Genomic DNA, 20,296 nt, shown 5'->3' on the forward strand with positions numbered 1-20,296 from the left:
TTACAGTCGACTCTTTGGTTAGAGACAGACAGCGTTCATAGTTCTGCAGCATTTAAGATCTGCTGGGAGCCACAAGGGCACAGTGGAGAGATCATGTCTGCACATTTTTAAGTACAAACCAAACCTCAGCTAAGTCCTTTAAATGTGTACAGTATGTGACTACAGCTGTTCAATTGATTTAATAATATAGTACTTACGTCTGCAGTTCATGACATAAGAACAGTAGTAAAAAATCTGGTTAGTTGTTTTCTTAACTTCTTTGCCCTTCCTTTGGGCCATCTATCACCTCTCTAATCAGAAAAGAGATACGAGATAGTTGAGTTATACAACACTGAAGCATAATTGTTATGAAACAAAAATAAACATGTTTCTCTGGCTGTCTTGTCATGATGCCATTATGGTGATATTAAGCAAGCAGATCATCTTCATGCACAGTGAGATTTAAAAGAAAATATACTTTTCAGTCCACTGTTTCAATTAGGTTGACATAAATACAAATGTTGAATTATGGGACAAAATACCCAACACAAAAGGTTCAGTAGGGAGTTGTAGCATCACACAAACAACTCAATGGGACACCCACTTTCCAACAAATTCTGAAATGTACTCATAAACCTTCACCAAATTTACAAATGCTTTTTCTAATCCTTACACTGGTTCTGTCAGACCATTTTCTTCAAAAAGAAATTCAAATTGTGTGTAGAAATCTTAGTCCATTTATTCCAAATGTATGTAACTTATCTAACATGAAGCCAACAAGGAGCAGGGTTGGAGAAAATGTGTTGTTTTCGGTCATTAAACTCCTAAAATCTAAAAGAAACAAAAGAGATAGTTACAACTATTGTGCTATTAACCAAGATATTCTTCTTCCCCTTGCGCAGTGGCGTTTTGCCCTGTCACACCATGCATCTGTTGTTACAGTCAGCCCACAAAGTGACGTGACTCCTGTCCATATATTGTTGTAATGGAGAGGTTCAAGGCAACACGCCAAGGACTCATATATTTGGTGTTTAGGAAATAGTAAACCCACATAAAAAACAAATTGTCATTTTTACACTTCAGTTTTGGATCATATAGTATCTGAAAAAGATGACAGATTTTGTTGCCGTTGTACTGAGCCAAATTAGCTGTTTCCACCAGTTTTTATGCTGTGCTAAGCTAAGCAAACAGGATGCTGGCTCCAGCTACGTGTTTACTGTACAGAAATGAGAGTGTGTGCAATGTGTGTTAAGCCAATGTTAGCAGGAATAATCTGATTGAAATGTGCATTAAGTTTTAAAGCAATCATAAATCACTGGTTTGACAGAATCAGAATAAACTAGAGGGACCTCATGAAAAACAGATTAATGTGCGTTGTTAATAGTCAATAGAGAAAGACCTTAGCCCCTTCTCTTATCTAACAGCAAAACAGATAATGTAGTGCTCTCTTGGCAGAAAATGTTATAGAGCATTAAAGTTACATCTTTTTGCAACTCTACATGTCTTGATGATCTCTGTCGTCCCTGTCCAGTAGTAGTAGTATATTACAGTGTAACTGCAGAATTCCTTTATCTTACCAACAGCAATGTTATTTGGTAAACACGAAGATTATAGTAATGTTATTATGTTGTAATGTAAATTATATCTGTAGTCGTTTAAAGCAGATATTCTTGGATATTCCGGAAATACAAATCACATTAACATCCCCTGAAGTTAACTCTCACTCATGATTACAATAAAAGTTTCATTATCAGTCATTGTTTCCTTGTAAAACCTTATGGCCGTGTCCTTTGGAGGCCAGTCCCTCCCCTCTGTGCATACTGATGATTTGTCAATATCAGTTATCTTGACCAGGTATAACTGATAATGACATAGAAAGACAGATAACCGCCAACATAAGGTAGCAGAGAGGAAGGAAGGCTGCAAAGATCCATGAGGACCAAATCTGAGAAAATCAGAGAGATGATGCTTCCACAGCTGCTTCTGATCACAGTCTTGGGGCTCACATGGACAACAGGTTTCCACTATTTTCCTAATTTAACGCTCATGTCACTGTGCTGCAGGTTTTAAAATCAGACATAGTAGAAACTGATAATCACTGTTTTATACTTCTATAGAGGATGTGAACATTATAAATCATGTAAGTAAACTTGTTAAGGATCATTTTAGGGGTTGAAGCTGGAACAAAAGGGTTTCAATTAAAAAATCTGCAACAGTTTGTTTTAGAGTGGTATTTGATCCACTAATATGGCATATGCATTTCTTGGTGTAATATATTTGTGGGAGTGGGCTGAACATATTTGATCTGAGCACATGGAGACATATGTTTGGATGTGTTAAGGTCAAGTTGAAGAAAAATAATATTTACAGTGTAGTATGTGCTTTGTGCTCAGCAGGCACATTAAAATACTATGCATGGCTATTCAGTTGTTAAAAGTGATATTTGATCCAGTATATTATATACATGTTCATAATGGTGTACTCTTTCTGATTTCAGTAATTGGACTGCCTTGCACTCAGATGTTCCCCTCTCAGTCGGCCCCTTCAAATGGTAAGTCAGATTATTAAAACCTGATTTATATTAATGGCTACAAGTTACAAGAGTTGATTTTCCCAACTGTTAATGTGCACAGAAATGTGTACATTATATAAAAAATGATATATTAGATTTACAAAACCATCATTGGTTTTCAGTGGACTACTCAGTAATCCAGTATATAGTAATGCCTTTTCTGTACCACTAAATACATGGTCGAATGTAGCTTATATACATTTATTCAAGTACCAAGTAAACTGTAAATTTGAGCTACTTATACTTTACTCAAGTATTTCCATGTCATGCCACTTTATATTTACTACATTACATTAATTTGACAGACCTGATGTTACTTTTACCATACTTTTGGTACATTTTGCTTATAAAACATACATTCTTTTACTATAAGTAACATTTTCATTGCAGGACTCTACTTGCAATGGAGTATTTCTATAATGTAGCATCGCTACTTTTGCTGAAGTAAAGGATCTGAATGCTAAATATCACCAACAGATTATCAACGCTTTTTTGTAGTCTACCCTCATATCTCCACTACAAACATATTTTATTTCTGATTTATAGCAAAATCCCCTGTGTCTCAGTGCTGAGATTTAATTAAAATATTTTTTTAGTTAACAGCGTTACGCCCTCAGATGTGGCTGTGCTTTCCTCCATTGGACTTCACATGCACAGGTGAGCGTCGCAGGTCACCAGTTAGTTTCAACCATGTGATATTTGCACCACAAGTTCTAAAATTCAACAATGTAGACACATAATCAGACTGTGGTGTTTACTTTTCCTGCAGCACTGAGCTGTCTATGGTGGTATCAAGGCTCACAGGTAAAATTCAAAGTCTTAATTTGCTGTTTAGTGTTAACAGGACCTAAAGCCATATTTTCCTTATTATATTAATTTACTTAATTGTTTTTTAAAGACTAGTAAATTACTTCACTATCATTTTTTACGCTGCCTTCAAACAGGCTTAATGGGAAAGCTCCAGTAACTCTGCTGGTGATAAATCAAAATGTAACTTGGCTGACTGTCTTAATACACAGTGTAATTCATCAGAAGAGGTTGATATAAGCTCTAATACACTACTGTGTGCTATCTTTACTACACTGATATCTTAACCGACCGTGATAATTTGAAACAATGAACCCCAATTTACTTGCCACACACTACCAGGCCTGTGGTCTGTTATCTTTTTTGAAAGCCATTCATGACATAAATGGTTCTGTACTTCATAGAGATAAAATACTAACTGACACAAAGCAGGATGTTCACAGTTGTTGACTTAGCATTTAATTCTGATTAATAATCATAATGTAGACGTTTGTATGTAGCAAGGGGAAGTTCCATTTTTTCACTCTGTTGTTAAATATATTCACACACAGGGCCAGATACACACATGCACAAACAGGACCTATGCACACACGATTAATTAAAACATCATAATTGTTGCAGATACATTTTCTGTCATTTGACTACTACTATTAATGGAGCATATGCCAAAGCTCTGCTGTGGTTTCACCCACAAGCCACGTGGGAAAAGAAGCTCTGGATTTTGGTGTTAAACGTAATGTCTCTCCATCAGAGCTGATGACCCTGTTTAATCCTGGACTCATCAGTCCTCTCTCAGATGAAACAAACTTGTACGCCCCTCAGTTTGTTCAACACAGGTACAGACAGCACTTTCTGACACATGACAAACATTGTTACTGTCGGCTCAGGCTGCTTTCAATGAATTATTTCCTCCTTTGTAGCACGCTGGTGGAGCAGGCAAAGGAAGTGTCCATCTACCTCCAAAACAATCAGGTAGGCCAATGTCTGCACTCCCAATGTCAAAGGATATTTATAAGGATAAATAATCAATAATAATCAAAAAGGAGAAAGTCCCATAAGCATAAAAAGGCTTTACAGTGGTTGATGTTATCTGTTTTACTTCTACTACAGGCTGTTGATGTGGATAGAGATTGGAAGCTGGTACTTCTTTTTGCTCAGGTGGATCAGCTCTGTGCTTGTGAGCAGCAGCAGCAGGTAAACAGCAATATGATTTAATATTAATCTTACAAAATTTTGTTAGGGAAAAAATGCATATATTGTGTGCTTACAGAGTTGTTTCTTTAAACGTTGTTGCCTCAAACAGAAGATACAGAGTCAAAAATGTTTTTAAAATCTTTTCAGCGTCTATTTATCGTTTACTGTTTATTTCAGCTGTAGTTTGATTTACAAAATGACCAACAGCTTCTAAAAGGACCACAGAGCTAAAAATGCAAATGGGAGGGAAATAATTGATTAAACAATGCTTCCTCATAGCTGCTAGTTTGTCTCTTATTACCTGACAATGAATCATTTAGAAATGCAGTGTACATTTTCAACAATTCATGACAGAGTAATTTGACAGATTAATAAATAGGTTACTGAAGTCTCAGACTGCTGCGTTTGTGTGCAGGTGCAGTCTGTTATTAAAGCCGTGGTTGAAGAGGTGGATGATGCTCTGCAGCTGCTGCACTCTCAGGTATTATTTCAGATTGTGTACTGTGTGTTTTTCAGTCAGTCGTTATTACTGCATTGCCAATGTTCATCAACTTGACATTTTGTTTCACTTAACTGTGTTGCAGCTGAAGAGGACCATCGTCAGCGTTGCATTGTGGGATGGAGAGCGTGGCAGTTTCCACCCCAAGTGAGGCATATGTGATTTGATACTTATTTTTTCCTCTAAAAGTAAATATAGTAATATACATATAATGTTTTAACAATCTGTTTTACTGACAGGATGTGTCGATGCACGGAGACAAACAATGAAGGAGAAGACAGACTCCAGAAGGCCATGTTGAGTCATGCTCTGCAGGTTCGTCAATTCTTCATACCAGAATATCTGATCAGTCAGTCCTTTGGTTGTTTTTAGCTGCTGTGAAATTTTTTTTCTCAACTCCTTTTTCACTGACCAGGAGTCTTTGGATGAACTCATGGTAAAGAAGCATTGGTACCATGACAGAGATGACTTCACTGTCATTGTGCAGGACGCACCTTTCATCACAGATCTTTCATCTGTCTCTGTGAGTTCACTCGCACAACTTGCATCCCTTGCATCATCTTTCACAATGAACTTTAGTGCCTCAAAAGTCAGTGATGTGTAAAAGGATGTGTCCTTTGACTCCTGATTATTAATTATTAAGAGACAGATCTGAAATAACAAAATGTGCCTTTCATTTTTTATAGTGAGAATGATTCCTCGAATAGGCATTTTTCACAGCAGACATTTTGACTTGTCACATCAAGAAAAGCATGATTTTATCATTTAAACCCTTTTCCTACTGTGACGTGTCACCATGTTGTCAATAAAAAAATGTCACAAATGAAAACAAAGTAACAGTGTGTGACAGTAACAGATACACAGTCGTGGTTATCTTACTGAAGATGTACTTTATGTATCTAAAGTACAGTACAATGTTGTTCTTTTTTTAACAGAGTGGGAAGCATCCCTCTAAGTCAGCATCACCAGAAACAGATAAACTGATGGTGCAGATGTGGACAAACCTGGTGAGGCCTAAAGCAATCTAATCAATCCCCTGCTTTCTCTTTCTCATACAGACACACACACTCACACAGTGGTGGAAGAAGTATTCAGATTCTTTACTTAATTAAAAGTACTGATACCACATTGTGAAAATTCTCCACTAAGTAAAAGTCCTGCATTCAAAACTTTACTTAAGTAAAAGTATGTAACACATTTTACTTAAAGTATAAAAAAGTAAAAGTAGTCATTCTGCAGCAAAATATTCCCTGTCAGTGTTTTACTTTTATATATGATGTTTTTGGAATAGTATTTATGCTGCATTAATGTGTATATTGTACGTACACATACTCCAATAAACAATAATGTGACACTAGACAAAGACAACACAGAGACTTAATACAAGTAACGAGGTGAAACAAGGAACAGGTGACACAAGGACTCAGGAACAGGTGAAACACATCAGGGTGGGGCAGACAATTACAAAGGCGGAAAACACAAGGCAGGAAGTAAAACAAGACAAGACATGGGAGATAAACAGACTACAAAATAAAACAGGAAACAGAAACACACACAACCATAACATAACTAAAGCTGTCAGACAAATGTAGTACAGTAAAAAGTAGTTGCCTCTGAGATATAGTGGAGTAAAAGTATAAAGTTGCATACAATGGGAATACTCAAGTAAAGCACAAATACTTCAAATTTGTACAGTACTTGAGTAAATGTAAACTGTGTAACTTCATAAATTTGACCACTGCACACATACAGAGTCATTGTTCCCCCTGTTGCAAACATGAAGACAATGAGTTTTCTGTCTTTCAGCTGCAGCACACAAGTGACCAAAATAACACAGAGGACAATGGAAAGATCATCGCATTGCCATGTCCAACTGAGGTGAGTAACTGTACTACAAACTCACACAATGCAGTTAAATCAGCATGCTAAAATGTGCTATTAGATGCACTTTACTTAAAGACAGGTTTCAGTGTGCCAAACTAATATTCTACACTGCTTTCTCAATTTACCTCTTTTATCTTATTCCTCCTCCGCTTTCCGGCTATGTACCTCCCTCCCCAAGGATCGACCCTTCTTGAGGACGGAGGGAAACTCTCCTTCATATCACCACAGCGATGCTTCTCCTCTCCTCCTCCCAGTGAGTCTAGTGTGGTATTGAGCCAGAATGGAGGTTGTGGCAGCGTTGTACGCCTCCTGTTTAGTTCTGACTGTGGATTTGCTCTGTGTGTCCGGTCAGTTTACAGGCACAGAGATGCCCTGTGAGGACCTCAGCCCCTCACCCTCCACACCCACCTCAGGTACAGTAAGATGGTTTACACTTACATGTTAGGCATTTATCAGGCGCCGGGGTGACTCTCAAGTTACTGGAAAAAGCCAAATATAGTTTTTTTTTATGGGGACTTATCACATTGAAATGGGCAGGGAGAATGTATTCATAATTTGTATTCATGTGCCATTTTTTATAGATAGGCTTTTCATGTTGCAAAACCAGCGAAAGTCTTTCTTATTTACTTCAAATATGAAGAAATACAAAACAAAGGTGTTACATTCACATACAATTTATCTGATGTATATATATAACACACTTTATATTGAATATTCCTTTCATTTGTCACTAATCTGGATATTTATAATTTTTTTTAACCATTTTATAATTTTTAGTATTGTGCCTATCTCTGTTTAAATTTTGCTTAAGTTTTGTTTAACATTGCTTCTGATAATCTACTTCTTCTTTCAAGTAGTACTTTCTTTTTGGATCCCACTGTAAAGTGTTTTTAGCTAGTTTTATTGCCATATTAATAGGATTACACACATTTTATTAGTTTTATATGTACAGTCCCTCTGAAAGTCCCGTGCTGTCTAATTCATAGAGCCATTACTGGTCTGACTGGTCTGAGATGCCTTTTTTATTTTCCCAGTCCATGAACTTAGGCCTGGAGATATCAAAGTGGTGGCTGCTGTGGGAGACTCTCTGACAGTGAGTCATTTTGTCATTATTTCAAGTGGATAGAAGGTTATAACTAAATACAATATCTCGGAATTAGGACCATGATCTTTAACTCAAACATACACTAAAAATGCAGTGTACAACCAGTACTCGGATATTAAAATTGAGTAACTCTACGTTGGATGTATTTGTACCCAAGAGGTAAATGTCAGTTATGTGCAGTAATAAGTTAGAGTCAGATAAATATATTGTTGTACAGATAAACAAAGGGTCTGAAAAGTGCAAGAGAACAGCTGATCGTATTACAAAGATACAACAGATGGATGTGTGATTTAATAGATGATATGCATGATTGTTAATAAACATTGAATGACCTATATATGTAAAATATTGAGAGCTTAACTGTCTTATTTCATTGTGTTACTGAAACACTGTCCTGTTCTATCTGTCAGGCAGGGAACGGTATTGCATCCAGCCCTAACAACATCCTGGACGTCCTGAGTCAGTACAGAGGTTTATCCTGGAGGTAAGTCAGGACTTTCCAACATAACTATCACACTATAACATTGCAACATAATGATTATGGTATATTTCTTGCAGTGTTGGTATAAACATGGTTCTATGACCATCATTCCTCTAGTTGGAAAGTAGTTTTAAGTCATAAATTTAACGTTGTATTCTGTGTTTTTTGCAGTATTGGTGGAGATGAAAACCTCACAACTGTCACCACGCTGCCCAGTGAGTCTTCATAATGACTTTTTTCTGTTTCAGATAACGTGTTAAAGTTAGTCTTTGTTGCTCTGGGATTTGTATAATTATTTTCTTTGTTATAACAGACATCTTAAAACATTTTAACCACAACCTGACGGGCTACTCTGTTGGGAAGGGCAAGGAGCAAACTCCTCAGGCATTCCTTAACCAGGCTGTAGCAGGAGCTAAGAGCAAGTGAGTCCAATCAGAGGCAACTTCTGCAGCCTCTTAGCTGTTTTTAATCATATAATACCTGTTCATGTTATAAGAATTAAGCTGACTTGAGCTTAGAAACTTTAGATACATGCATCAAAGCTATTAACCAAATCCATTTGACATATCATCTATTGTCAATTGAGTAGTTCATATTTTTAGATTGCATGGAAACACATCTTCCTTGCACTATTAAATACAGCTTAGTAAATGACTAAACTATTCTAAAAAAAGACACACCTTACAATCCAATGGAAGTTTATATTAGTTTAGTGTGAAAGTTCATATTTATACTTAACTTTAAATTTTACAACACCTACATATACTGTAGTTTTAACAGAAACAGGAAAAGAAAGCCATATAAAATAATAAAAAAGCTGTCATTTCCATAAGTTTTTATATTTAATAAAGAAGGGGAAGGGGGGAAATATACTAGACTACTGTAGCTTTTTCTGGACCTTGAATCAAAAGTATTATTATTATTATTTACTTATAGCTGAAAGAAAGTAGAATTTGTATGAATATATTTATTAAAAATAATTGTGTTTTTAACTGAGAAAAATCCTTGCCATTTCATCATGATATTTTATGTTGTGTGTGTTTTAAGAAACATACCAACACAGGTGCGAGCCCTGGTGGCAAGGATGAAGAATGACCCTGTAAGTTTATAACTTTTTATTTATTTCTTTTACCTATTTTGAAATTTGTAATTATTAAGTAAGTAAATTAAGTAAACTATAAAATCCTTTTGCACTTGCATATGTTACATCCGCTTTGGACAATAACAATAGTGGGAGGGAGATGTACTTACTCATAGACTAGGACAGAAGAATTCTCCTTTTTAACACCGCTACTGTACATACTACTCATGCTCCCTCACATTCTTCTTTCTTGTACAGAGAATCAATTTTGAATTAGATTGGAAGGTGATCACCCTTTTTATTGGTGGAAATGACATATGTGACCACTGCTACAACTCTGTGAGTACTAATGTGAAGTAATAATTCATGAATAATTTCTTGGAAGGGCCAAAAGACACAAACCTGAAAATGCTTTCCGTTTCTTTACAGCTCCTTTACTCTGAAGAGAATTATATTCGTAATGTTCGAGACAGCCTGGATTATCTACACAAAGAGGTAAAAAATGAGAGACATGCAGCTACATTTTATTTACTTCCATAGATTGTGAGCATTATATGAACTTGTCTTCATCAGATGCCTCGGGCTCTAGTGAACTTAGTAGAGCCTCTCCATATTATCCCACTAAGAGAAATGCACAGCGACACTTCACTGAAATGCCCAACTTGGCTCGTAAAGTGAGTATCACTTTTCTCAATGCCTTTTCAAATTCTTACTGAGATATTAAAACATCTAATACATAATCATAAACAGTGGTATAACACCTTGGTATCCCTTCTTTGCCAGTATTCTGTGTCCTTGTGTTATTTTGCCAATGCCCAACTCTGAAGCTCTGCAAAAGGTGGAGGACATCAATAGAAACTATCAGGTATAAAAGACACACAAAAAACACAGTATGATTGTGAAACAGCCCAGTTCATCATCAGGCAATGACACATTCTCTTTCTTTCTTTAAGCGTTTACTGCATGAGCTTGTGGAGTCAGGCCGGTATGACACCCGCTCAGACTTCACTGTGGTCGTCCAGCCTTTTTTCAGAAGAATCGTCGTCCCCAGACTGCCGGTCAGTAACAAAGCTCTGTCTTTCACATGTGGACTGGCTGCACTGACTTCATGAGAGTTTGGTTTATCAACTTTATCCAATACATAACCACAGGTTTAGCACCAGAATAATGACAGTGACTCTTGCGGCAGTGTTTTAGCAAAAAATTGTGGGCAGTTAACACTAATCAAATTTGGAATTTGTTGATATTCTGTTTTTGCCATTACTCCAATGTAAAGGCAATGTATAAAACCATTTGCTGTCTGGCTAGCTCACTTTCAAAGGACATTTTGAGAAATACACTTTTTGCTTTCTTGCGGAGAATTAAATGAGAGGATTTATACTACTCAGATGTTTGTATGATATAGCTACATCCAGCCACCAGTTAGCTTAGCACAAAGACTGGAAACCAGGGGAAACGGCTAGCATGGCTCTGTCTGTAGTGGTTAATGTTCTTTGTATGGGTTAAATAAACAACATGTAACATGTTAATTAGTAAGTTCGCTGGTAGGCAGATTTTGTTGCCTTTGGACAGAGCCAGGCTAGCTGTTTTCCCTGTTTTCTGTATTTATGTTAAGCTAACTGGCTGCTGGTGTCAGCTTCATGTCTAACTCTCGGCAAGAGAGCAAATATATTACTTCTGTATTTCCCAAAATCTTGAACTATTCCTTTGACATTATCTAGTTAATAGAGTTCAATTTGAGACCCTAAATTCCAAAGACAAAAAGAGAGATGGCTTTTTTGGTTGTTGTTTTTTTAATGAGAACTGGATTTTAGGACACAAGCTCAAAAAGTAGTGGTTGCCCCACAGTCCTTTTCTCTTTTCAATTTTTATTTTGAAATATTTTTATTTTTTATTTTATTTTTTAGTTAATAGTTCCTTTTTTGCAGCCTGCATCCTATTACATTGGCCAAACTCCTACCTAGTGCAGTCCTACATTTTACAGGTCTGATTGATAAAGAATAATTCATACACGTAACATACCTTTTCCACAGGATGGCCGTGCAGATCGCTCCTTCTTCAGTGCTGACTGCTTCCATCTCAGCCAGAAGGCCCAGACGCTGATGGCTCGCTCCCTCTGGAACAACATGGTAAGTATCTGACAGACAAGGAGAAAATTACTGCACAACAAATTCAATGATAGTGATTACAAATTAGAAAAAGCTAAGACACCATTGACAAGAGTTAGACATATGTAGTGTGAAAAAGAACTGGTCTAATAACAAGAAAACTTGATGCACAAAAGTGTAGACTAATGTTGATATCATATTGGAGAAATAGGTCGACCATTTAATCCCCATAAGAAGTACAACACAATAATTAATCTGGTAAACATAAACAGAGTAGCTACACAAGAGTAACAGTAAAATATAGCTCAACAGTGAATTAACACTTAACACTAGCTAGAATGTTGTCTTAGCAACACATTATCTTTAGATAGCAAGTATGGCTAGCTAGGTTAGCAGTACTTTTCAGTAGATAACAGTTTTTTTATCATTATTATAATTATAATTATTATTATTATTATACCTACAGATGATAGTCCAACAAGGGCATTTAGGGAGTAGATAAAAGATGCCTGTTAATATCTTGTGCACAGATCTACAAAAACCAACATGGTGGATGTAAAACTGCTACGGAACTCTGCTAGTAGTGGTTGCCAGTAGCAACGGAATGTTCAGCTGAAACTGAAGCAGTGGTTTTGGTATATGATCTAAAACTGTCCAGCTTGATCCCGCTCCATTCAAGCCCATTTCCAATTTTTCCAAATTGAGGCACCAATCACAACCGTTGAGGCGGGCTTCACACGGTGACGATAGCGCAGTGACGGTGAGCAGCTTTTTGTTTACATTCAACATAACGGCCACCGAAGCGCAGCAACCCATTTGATGCTACGTCACCCGGATCGTAGGTCTGATTGGTTGAAGGACAATGCAATTGCGCCCAGAGGCATTTGAGCGGCGTCCGTTGGTGACGCCCCTTTGGAAATGGGCTGTGAATGAAGCTTGCCCTGACAGACCCACTCTCAGTTACAACTGAGAAGGGTCTGGTGTCAACCAGGCTAGGGCACTGGAAGAAAGTCTTTGGAATCTTGTTCTTGCTTTTAGTAATTTACTGTTTTAAGTCTACTTGCACTTTCGTTTTAAATAATCAGTTTGTCTGTCTGTAACTGATGTTGTGTATTGTCCCAAACAGGTCTCTCTTAAGAATGAGACCCTATGTGTCTCAATGAGATTACCTGTATACATAATGGTTCAATAAATAAATGTATATGTGATCATCATCCAAAGCTCTCAAGGCTAAAGGCAGAGAGTTCCAGAGCCCTGGGGCCACCACCGAAAATGCACAATCACCTCTTGTTTTAAAACGTGTTCTAGGAACAATTAAGAGTTCCTGACTTGAAGACCTCAGAGAACAAACTCTCTGAGGTCTTCAAGTCAGGAACTCTTAATTAAATAAATAAAGTTTACTTACTTACATACTTATTATATGTGATCATCATTTCTAATGTAACAGTGTAGGCCTATTTTAAATAAAACATGCTTAATGATACTCAGCCTTACTCTGACTCTTGTTTCCCCAGCTGGAACCTCTGGGCAATAAGACTACTATACAGAATTTTACTGTAGACCTCGACCTGAAATGTCCAACTAAGGTGAGAAAAAAAAACTCCATAAGAAATTGTGTTCAAATAAAGAGTCAGTGCTTTAAATACTGGTTAATGTTTTTTTGTAACTCCTATGATGGCTCAATCCTGTGAGGAACATGATATGAAGGAATTTCAAAAGCTTCTGTTATTAAAAGTTTTTAATGTTTCAGCAATCTGTTTTTTTAGTTTTCTTTTTGAGGCCATCATGTAAAATACGTTCTGTCCTTCGCCTACAGACTTCACCATTCATCCGTACCTATAACAACAGCAATTACATATATGGTGGCCCCTCTCCAACACCTGGACCTATCACAGTAAGCCTTTAAACTCTGTCTGAGGCTGAGAAGTGACTTCTAATACAAATAAAATATATAATGTTTAACTAAAGACCTGAATGAAGCTAAAATTTCACAGCACTAATCACACAATAAAATTACTCTTTATGTACATCCATCTATTTTCTCAAGTCATTTTACACATTGATAACACCTTCTGATGTTTCATTCCCACCAGAACTGGGGATCTGATTTCTCCTGTGTGGACATTGCTCCATCTGACACTGTGCCAACTTCAGGTGAGAGAGAGTGTATCAGTCAATATGAGATTTGATGTCCTCTTTTATCTGTTGTTAATATCTGAAACAAAGACAGCTATGCACACCACCAGTGACACTGGGAATGAAAGGGCTTATATCTACTGCACCGATTGTCATCTGGATTGTCTCATCAAGATAATTTAACAGATGCTCTATTCAAATACAAATTATACAGCGGCTGCAGAAAATAGGGGCTGTGTGATGAGGGAACAGAACGGACTCAAACGCTAGGCTCAAAGCTGGTTAGGTCCCTAATAATACTGTACATTGTATAGGGTTGATGTTTGCGGTTGATCTTGATGTCAGTAGGTTGAAACTTCTTTTATTTGTAGTTCACAAGCTGAGGCCAGCAGACATCAAGGTGGTGGCAGCACTGGGAGACTCAACAACGGTTAGTGTCATAACACAATGATATCAAGTTTAAGTACAAGGAAGGACACATAATGTACAAACAAATGTTAGAAACTCCCACATCTTTTACCTAACTTAATCAGCAATAGACAATAAGTACTTGCAAGGTAATGATTATGTTTTATTTTTAACCTAATATGGTATATGTGTCTGTGTGTGTTGACAGGAAACATTCGGCAATAAGCACAGTCAGTGAACCTGTTGGTGTTCAGCTATTTAGTGTCATTGAACTATGAACACTCTAATCAAATTGTTATCAGCCAAATAGCTTGCAGTGGTAATGATCACCCCTTTTATGTTCTGATGTTTAGGCTTTTAATGTAAGACTTATCTTTGTTAGTTTCTCACTGTCGTCTGCAGCATATCATTATCATTTTATTTTAATTCTGTGTGTTTGTGTCTCTTCATATGTGGCTCTATGTTCACAGGCAGGCACTGGTGCTAAGGCAAAGAACCTGTTTGACCTCAATAAAGAGTATAAAGGAGTATCATGGAGGTACGACATGCCTGTAGTGTTATAGAGGTATACTTTAACCCTCACATTTAGCAAACAGAGCTGATGTTTGTTGTCTTTTTTTTGCAGCATTGGAGGGGATGAGACTCTGGAGACGGTCACAACACTACCAAGTGAGTTTATGCGTTAGTTTCTCTGAGTCACTATATCTGACAGGAATAACAATCTCTCCTGCATAATACTGCAAAGAAGCCTTCTTTTTAGTATTGAAAATCTTGAAGACATTTTTTAACATTAATATGGGGCAGTTTCTAAACAATGGGCCTCATGCCAGAAACACTCCCACACACGGATTTGTTCTAAAGTGTCACATTCACCAATTTCCTCATATACATGTACATATAGTACAGATAGTCTGCCTGTCTATCTTTAATAATTATAATGCCTTAATCGTAATGAATTTGGAGTTTAAGTAACTTCATGTCAAACCATTTCTTTATGTCTGTCACACTACAGCGTTGCTCTGATGACATTGTTGGCAGCTGTTAACTATTCATATTTTCCAATTGTTTTGGGTCCTCTAATACGACCACACACGGCTACATTTGTTCAGTTTTTGGCTGCATGACTTAAAGCACTGCAGTGTGAAATTACTGTCTTCATTCTTATGGGATATTTTTGTAAATGACGCACTACTCCACAAGTGGAGCGGAACAGGTAGCCTCATAAATCAATACGTGGACACTGATTTGTTAATGCTTATATCTCACTAATACGCACCTACTCATGTTCAGGTGGCATTCATCAGGTTGAAGCAAGCAGTTATTTATCATGAGTTTGTGCAGTTAAGAGGGTTTGGTCTAGGAACAGACTAGGAACACTAGTACAAGCAGAAGTTTAAGTTTAATCTCTGCTTAGACATTCCTATGCGGGAGCTACTAAATGCAGGCTTCACTTGTAGTTAGTGGACCAGTTGAAGAGCTGTAATGTGGCAGGAGAACTTTTACTAATTTACCAGCTGCTAGAGTTACAGAAACCAGCAGTGCACTACTTCTCAGCTGGAACGTTTTTCATCTTTTTCTCCTCAGACATCTTGAAGAAGTTCAACCCCTTCATAAAGGGCTTCTCCAGAGGCCAAGGCTCCAGACATAAGTTCTTCAACATGGCTGTACCTGGAGCTAAGTCCTCGTATGTGCATATTCTTTTATTTCCTCCACCTTGGTAAAGCATTTGAGCAACCTATTGTCATCTCTCTAACACATATTTACTGTATTTGTTCTGTGACAGAGATATTGCATTACAAGTCCAAGCTCTCATCAAGGCCATTAAAGAAAATAAGGTAAGACTTCTCCAAAGAGAAGTAATTTATTAGATGGTTCTATTAGTGTCTACCTCTTTCATGCTCACGTTCTGTACACGTTACACAGGAGGTGAATTTTGAAAAGGACTGGAAAATTGTGACAATATTTGTTGGAGGAAATGATCTTTGCAATTACTGCATAGACCAAGTAAGTGTCCTTATTCAAATGACTGTACTGTACATAAATAACCACACACTTCTGCATGTTGTGCAGTAAAAAACATATTTTACAAATCTGCAGAATAATCTGTCACCCAAGAACTACAGCCACAATCTGATGCTCAGTTTGGACATGTTATACAAAGAGGTGAGATATTATACTCTATAAGTAATTGTCATCTGATGTCCTTGTGAGTAAAAGTGTGTCATGTTTTCTTATTTTTTACTCTCTGTATCTTTAGGTACCGAGGTTGTTGGTCAATGTTGTGGCAATCTTGCAGATAGATCCATTGAAATCAGTTATGAGGAACACGCTTGGCTGTTCCCTCTTGCAGAGGTTTGTTTTGCCTGTTTTTTCTCTCTGTTTCATCATCAAATAGCAGACAGACAAAATTAGCAACTAGCTGGTGAAGAATGTAGCATCTAAAAAGCCAGATATGTATATCAGGAGATTAAAACAGAGCTAAACAGAGCTAAAAGAAGAGTAAATATTGGATTTACATTTGTTGGGTGGACACAAACAAGATTCCAAATTAATGATCTTTGTCTGCCGGATGTGTGATGCTCTGCAATATCAATTTAAAAGAAAATATGTCATCGCTGTTTGAAGCTTGTTTCTGCTGCCCCCATGTGGTAAAAAATAAATCAGTAAATGCAGGTTTAAGCCTCCAACAGTTAAGATTGGTTGTTACACTTGTGTAATTTCTTTTGTTTATAAATCTAATAAAGACAATTAAGCATCTGAGAAAGATCAAGATTTTCTCTCTCAGCTATGAGGATTAAAAGAGACAGGCTTTCCAAATTAGAAAAAGTGGATTTGATTATCAACAATATTTGTGTTGATCTTTTGATATGTTCCCATCTCTCACTGTAAGGTATCGTTATTTTGTAATTAACACTATATCATAGTCTCATTATTTGTCATTTCGACTTGAAGCTACTACAAAAGCTTTAGAGGACATAAAGCAGGGGTTCCTGGGAACATTTTAAATGTTGCAAATACCTCTGTATCAGTTGTTTTGATGCATTGACAATTACTCCTAACAGTCTTAACTCCTGTTAACCTCTACAACTATTTATTTTTACATGATCAGTCAATGATTTAAATTCGGAATTCAAGTATTTTGGCATGGAAAAGTCTTTGCACTAATTTTTTGATTTAGAGTCATCTCCTTCCCTTATGTCAGCAAAAGGAGAATAAACGGGAATCTATTTTTCACAGGACCAGCTGTCCCTGTGTTATCAATCCAGCTGTAAACTCCCCAGAGCTTGAAGAGATAAAACAAATCAATCGCGAGTATCAGGTAAAAGCTAAGACCTCTTTTAAAGGTGCAATATGTAATAATGTATGTAATACTGGCAGCTAGCGGTTAAAATAGTTACTGCACTACCAATCCAAAATACTGGAGAGTCGTCTCCCCCGCCCCCTCCTGCCCAGACTCGAAGTTCACGGAGGTTGCCAGGCTGAGACCGCAGCATTCACAACAATGTTGCTAGACGCTTTTCTCACATAGCCAGACATTACTCCACAGCACAGCGGAGTAGCTAACGTTAGATGCTAGTCTCACATAGCCAGACGTTACTCCACAGCACAGCAGAGTAGCTAACAGTAGATGCTGGCTATATTGACAGTCATAAAAGCCCGTGCTCACGCGGAACTCTGTAACCAACTGACAGACACGCTTTTTTGGCTTAAAATGACAGTATGAACCGCTAAAAACACAACAACCTCACCGTCCTCTCCACACGCCAGTCAGGCACACTTCCTAGGCTTAGAATTACAATACGAAACGCTAAAAATACCACTACCTTGCCGACGGAACACACTTCATTGGCTTAGAATTACGGCAACAATCGCTAAACACACTGCAAACTCACAGTCCTCTCTTTCCGATTTACAGCCCCCCTCTCGTGGTTCAAAATAACTCACCGTTGTCAGCTCCAGCTGTTGAACTACACGTTGTAAACAGCCATGGGCTGCATGCCTGGTCCTCCCGGTAACGTTAGCAGGGTTAGCATGGCGGCGTTAGCCAGGACCAGTCGGGATCACTTTACTGGCTATGTCTCAATTGTTTTTGCGAGTAACCAACTCAGGTACTCTAGCTATATAATTCAATGTGAGTACACAAATGTTGAAATGACAAAAAATGCCCATCCCTAGTAGCTGTGATAAATTAGCCTGAAGCTAATGCTTACCTGTTCAGGAGAAAATAAGCCAACTCTGCGTCCTTTTGGGCTCTAAGCTGTCTCCATCTTTCAAATACATCTCCAATATTTACCAGGGGGTTGTTACGTCTCTGGTCACGCAACTGTTAGAAACATGCTGTTTTCTTTTTTTATGTCATGTAGAATCTATCTCCGTTGATTGTTTGTTTGCTGCTTTCATGGCTGTACTACCGTTACAGCTGTAGCGCGCTGGGTTTACGTTTTTACAGGTATATCTGGCAACCCGGCCTGGCTGTCAAACTGGGCCGTTGATAACAACACACAGATCAAAACATAAACATAAATTCCGTCACGGAATGTAAATTTCAAAAAGAAAAAATACAGAAAAGATAGTATTTCAGTTTAACATGTTTCCTTAATATCTGATGAGGCATCGGTGTCATTTTTGGATTTATTACAGTACAAATATTACATATTGGACCTTTAACCATGTAAATATATTTTTAATTATTTTCTAAATTAGGTTCCCTTTGTCAATCCTCCAATTTTCTTCTTTTTTTTCCCTCAGGCTGAGATTGAACATCTTATTTCTGGAAATCGCTATGAGGGAAAAGAAGACGTTGCTGTTGTCCTTCAACCCTTTTTACACAATTCCTTTATCCCTTATATAGGAGTAAGTTACGGATACATACAAATGTATCCAAACAAGCCACCATACACAAATAATGTAACATATCCATGCTAAAAGTCTACTCTTTTCACCAGGAGGGTGAGGTTGACTCGAGTTTCTTCTCTGTGGACTGTTTCCATATCAGTGAGCGAGCTCATGCTGAGATGGCCATTGCCTTGTGGAATAACATGGTGAGCATGGACCAAACTGCAGCACAATGACAAGTACCTCCAAGTGCTTTTTGTGGTTTTACAGTATTTATCTTTCTGTCTTAACAGTTGGAGCCTGTAGGCAGAAAGCAGAACTACAACAACTTCACATATGACCGCTCAAAGATCCACTGTCCTTCTGAGGTATGTGTGGAGATCCACAAGTTATTATTGTATCACCTAACTATTGGTTTATTTCATGTCTTATTTATTTAATATTGAACAATTTTGGTCTCCATATTACTTTACTCACTAGCCCATAATCTTTTAAGTACTTAATTTCTGAAAGTTCTTCACTAAGCCATGTTATGTTTCCTATAGGCCAATCCCTTCATCTTCACTAAGATCAACAGCCTACCAGGTCCACCAGTGACCACCACCAGTCCTGCACCAACCATCCCTGTGCCAAAGTGTCCCTCCTCCATGCCTGTGTGGGTGCCAGTGATTGTGGGAATTGTCAGTTTACTGGCTGGCATTGTTTTTGCCTGGTTAATTCTCTCCAGCTGTCAGCGTCGGAAAAACAAAGTGGAGAAAGCAGTAGAAATGACAGGAACTGCTTTTTAATGCAGTTTTTGTTATGAAGCTGTACTTATTGTCAACAATATATTTAAGCTTAAAGCTGTATTAAGCATTTTCTTTACCTCTAGAAGGCAGCGAATGGACTCCAGAAGAAACATGCAGCGGAAACAGCAACAATGATATGTCACTACAATCCTCTTTCTTGCTATCGGTTGACTTCAAGTCCACTATTCAGATGCATTGTAGCCCTGGTTTGGTCTACCAATTCCTGCTTTCCTTTGTTGTTTACCTGGTTGTTTGTTCAACAGCTGTTTACTTTAGCTCTCTGTTGTTTCACTTGATGCAGGTATTGAACAGCCAGCTTGTCTGAAGATGTGGAAGCAAATGGTGTCTGTTTAATTTGAGGGGTTTCAGTGTGAGCTATTGAAATTCAACCATTGTAAAAATCATCTAGAAAGCTACA

General features: G+C 37.6%; 1 protein-coding gene across 1 annotated transcript in view; it reads left to right on the forward strand.

The window, feature by feature from the left end:
* Positions 1-397: 397 nt before the first annotated feature.
* Positions 398-20,296, forward strand: part of LOC114572854 (phospholipase B1, membrane-associated) — a 46,080-nt gene continuing 26,181 nt past the window's right edge. The window contains exons 1-37 of the mRNA XM_028604636.1: positions 398-434; positions 2,477-2,530; positions 3,148-3,208; positions 3,321-3,355; positions 4,110-4,194; positions 4,279-4,330; positions 4,469-4,552; positions 4,968-5,033; positions 5,137-5,198; positions 5,291-5,366; positions 5,467-5,574; positions 5,987-6,058; positions 6,858-6,929; positions 7,114-7,188; positions 7,288-7,348; positions 7,970-8,028; positions 8,451-8,524; positions 8,693-8,736; positions 8,835-8,943; positions 9,569-9,620; positions 9,861-9,941; positions 10,032-10,097; positions 10,556-10,660; positions 11,636-11,731; positions 13,225-13,296; positions 13,804-13,864; positions 14,218-14,276; positions 14,725-14,792; positions 14,880-14,923; positions 15,839-15,938; positions 16,038-16,089; positions 16,178-16,258; positions 16,352-16,417; positions 19,004-19,108; positions 19,201-19,296; positions 19,384-19,458; positions 19,636-19,770. Coding sequence (XP_028460437.1) covers positions 398-434; positions 2,477-2,530; positions 3,148-3,208; positions 3,321-3,355; positions 4,110-4,194; positions 4,279-4,330; positions 4,469-4,552; positions 4,968-5,033; positions 5,137-5,198; positions 5,291-5,366; positions 5,467-5,574; positions 5,987-6,058; positions 6,858-6,929; positions 7,114-7,188; positions 7,288-7,348; positions 7,970-8,028; positions 8,451-8,524; positions 8,693-8,736; positions 8,835-8,943; positions 9,569-9,620; positions 9,861-9,941; positions 10,032-10,097; positions 10,556-10,660; positions 11,636-11,731; positions 13,225-13,296; positions 13,804-13,864; positions 14,218-14,276; positions 14,725-14,792; positions 14,880-14,923; positions 15,839-15,938; positions 16,038-16,089; positions 16,178-16,258; positions 16,352-16,417; positions 19,004-19,108; positions 19,201-19,296; positions 19,384-19,458; positions 19,636-19,770 — 2,700 coding nt within the window. The remainder of the gene's footprint in view (positions 435-2,476; positions 2,531-3,147; positions 3,209-3,320; positions 3,356-4,109; positions 4,195-4,278; positions 4,331-4,468; positions 4,553-4,967; positions 5,034-5,136; positions 5,199-5,290; positions 5,367-5,466; positions 5,575-5,986; positions 6,059-6,857; positions 6,930-7,113; positions 7,189-7,287; positions 7,349-7,969; positions 8,029-8,450; positions 8,525-8,692; positions 8,737-8,834; positions 8,944-9,568; positions 9,621-9,860; positions 9,942-10,031; positions 10,098-10,555; positions 10,661-11,635; positions 11,732-13,224; positions 13,297-13,803; positions 13,865-14,217; positions 14,277-14,724; positions 14,793-14,879; positions 14,924-15,838; positions 15,939-16,037; positions 16,090-16,177; positions 16,259-16,351; positions 16,418-19,003; positions 19,109-19,200; positions 19,297-19,383; positions 19,459-19,635; positions 19,771-20,296) is intronic.

Source organism: Perca flavescens, chromosome 18, assembly GCF_004354835.1.
Source record: "Perca flavescens isolate YP-PL-M2 chromosome 18, PFLA_1.0, whole genome shotgun sequence".
NCBI lineage: Eukaryota > Metazoa > Chordata > Actinopteri > Perciformes > Percidae > Perca > Perca flavescens.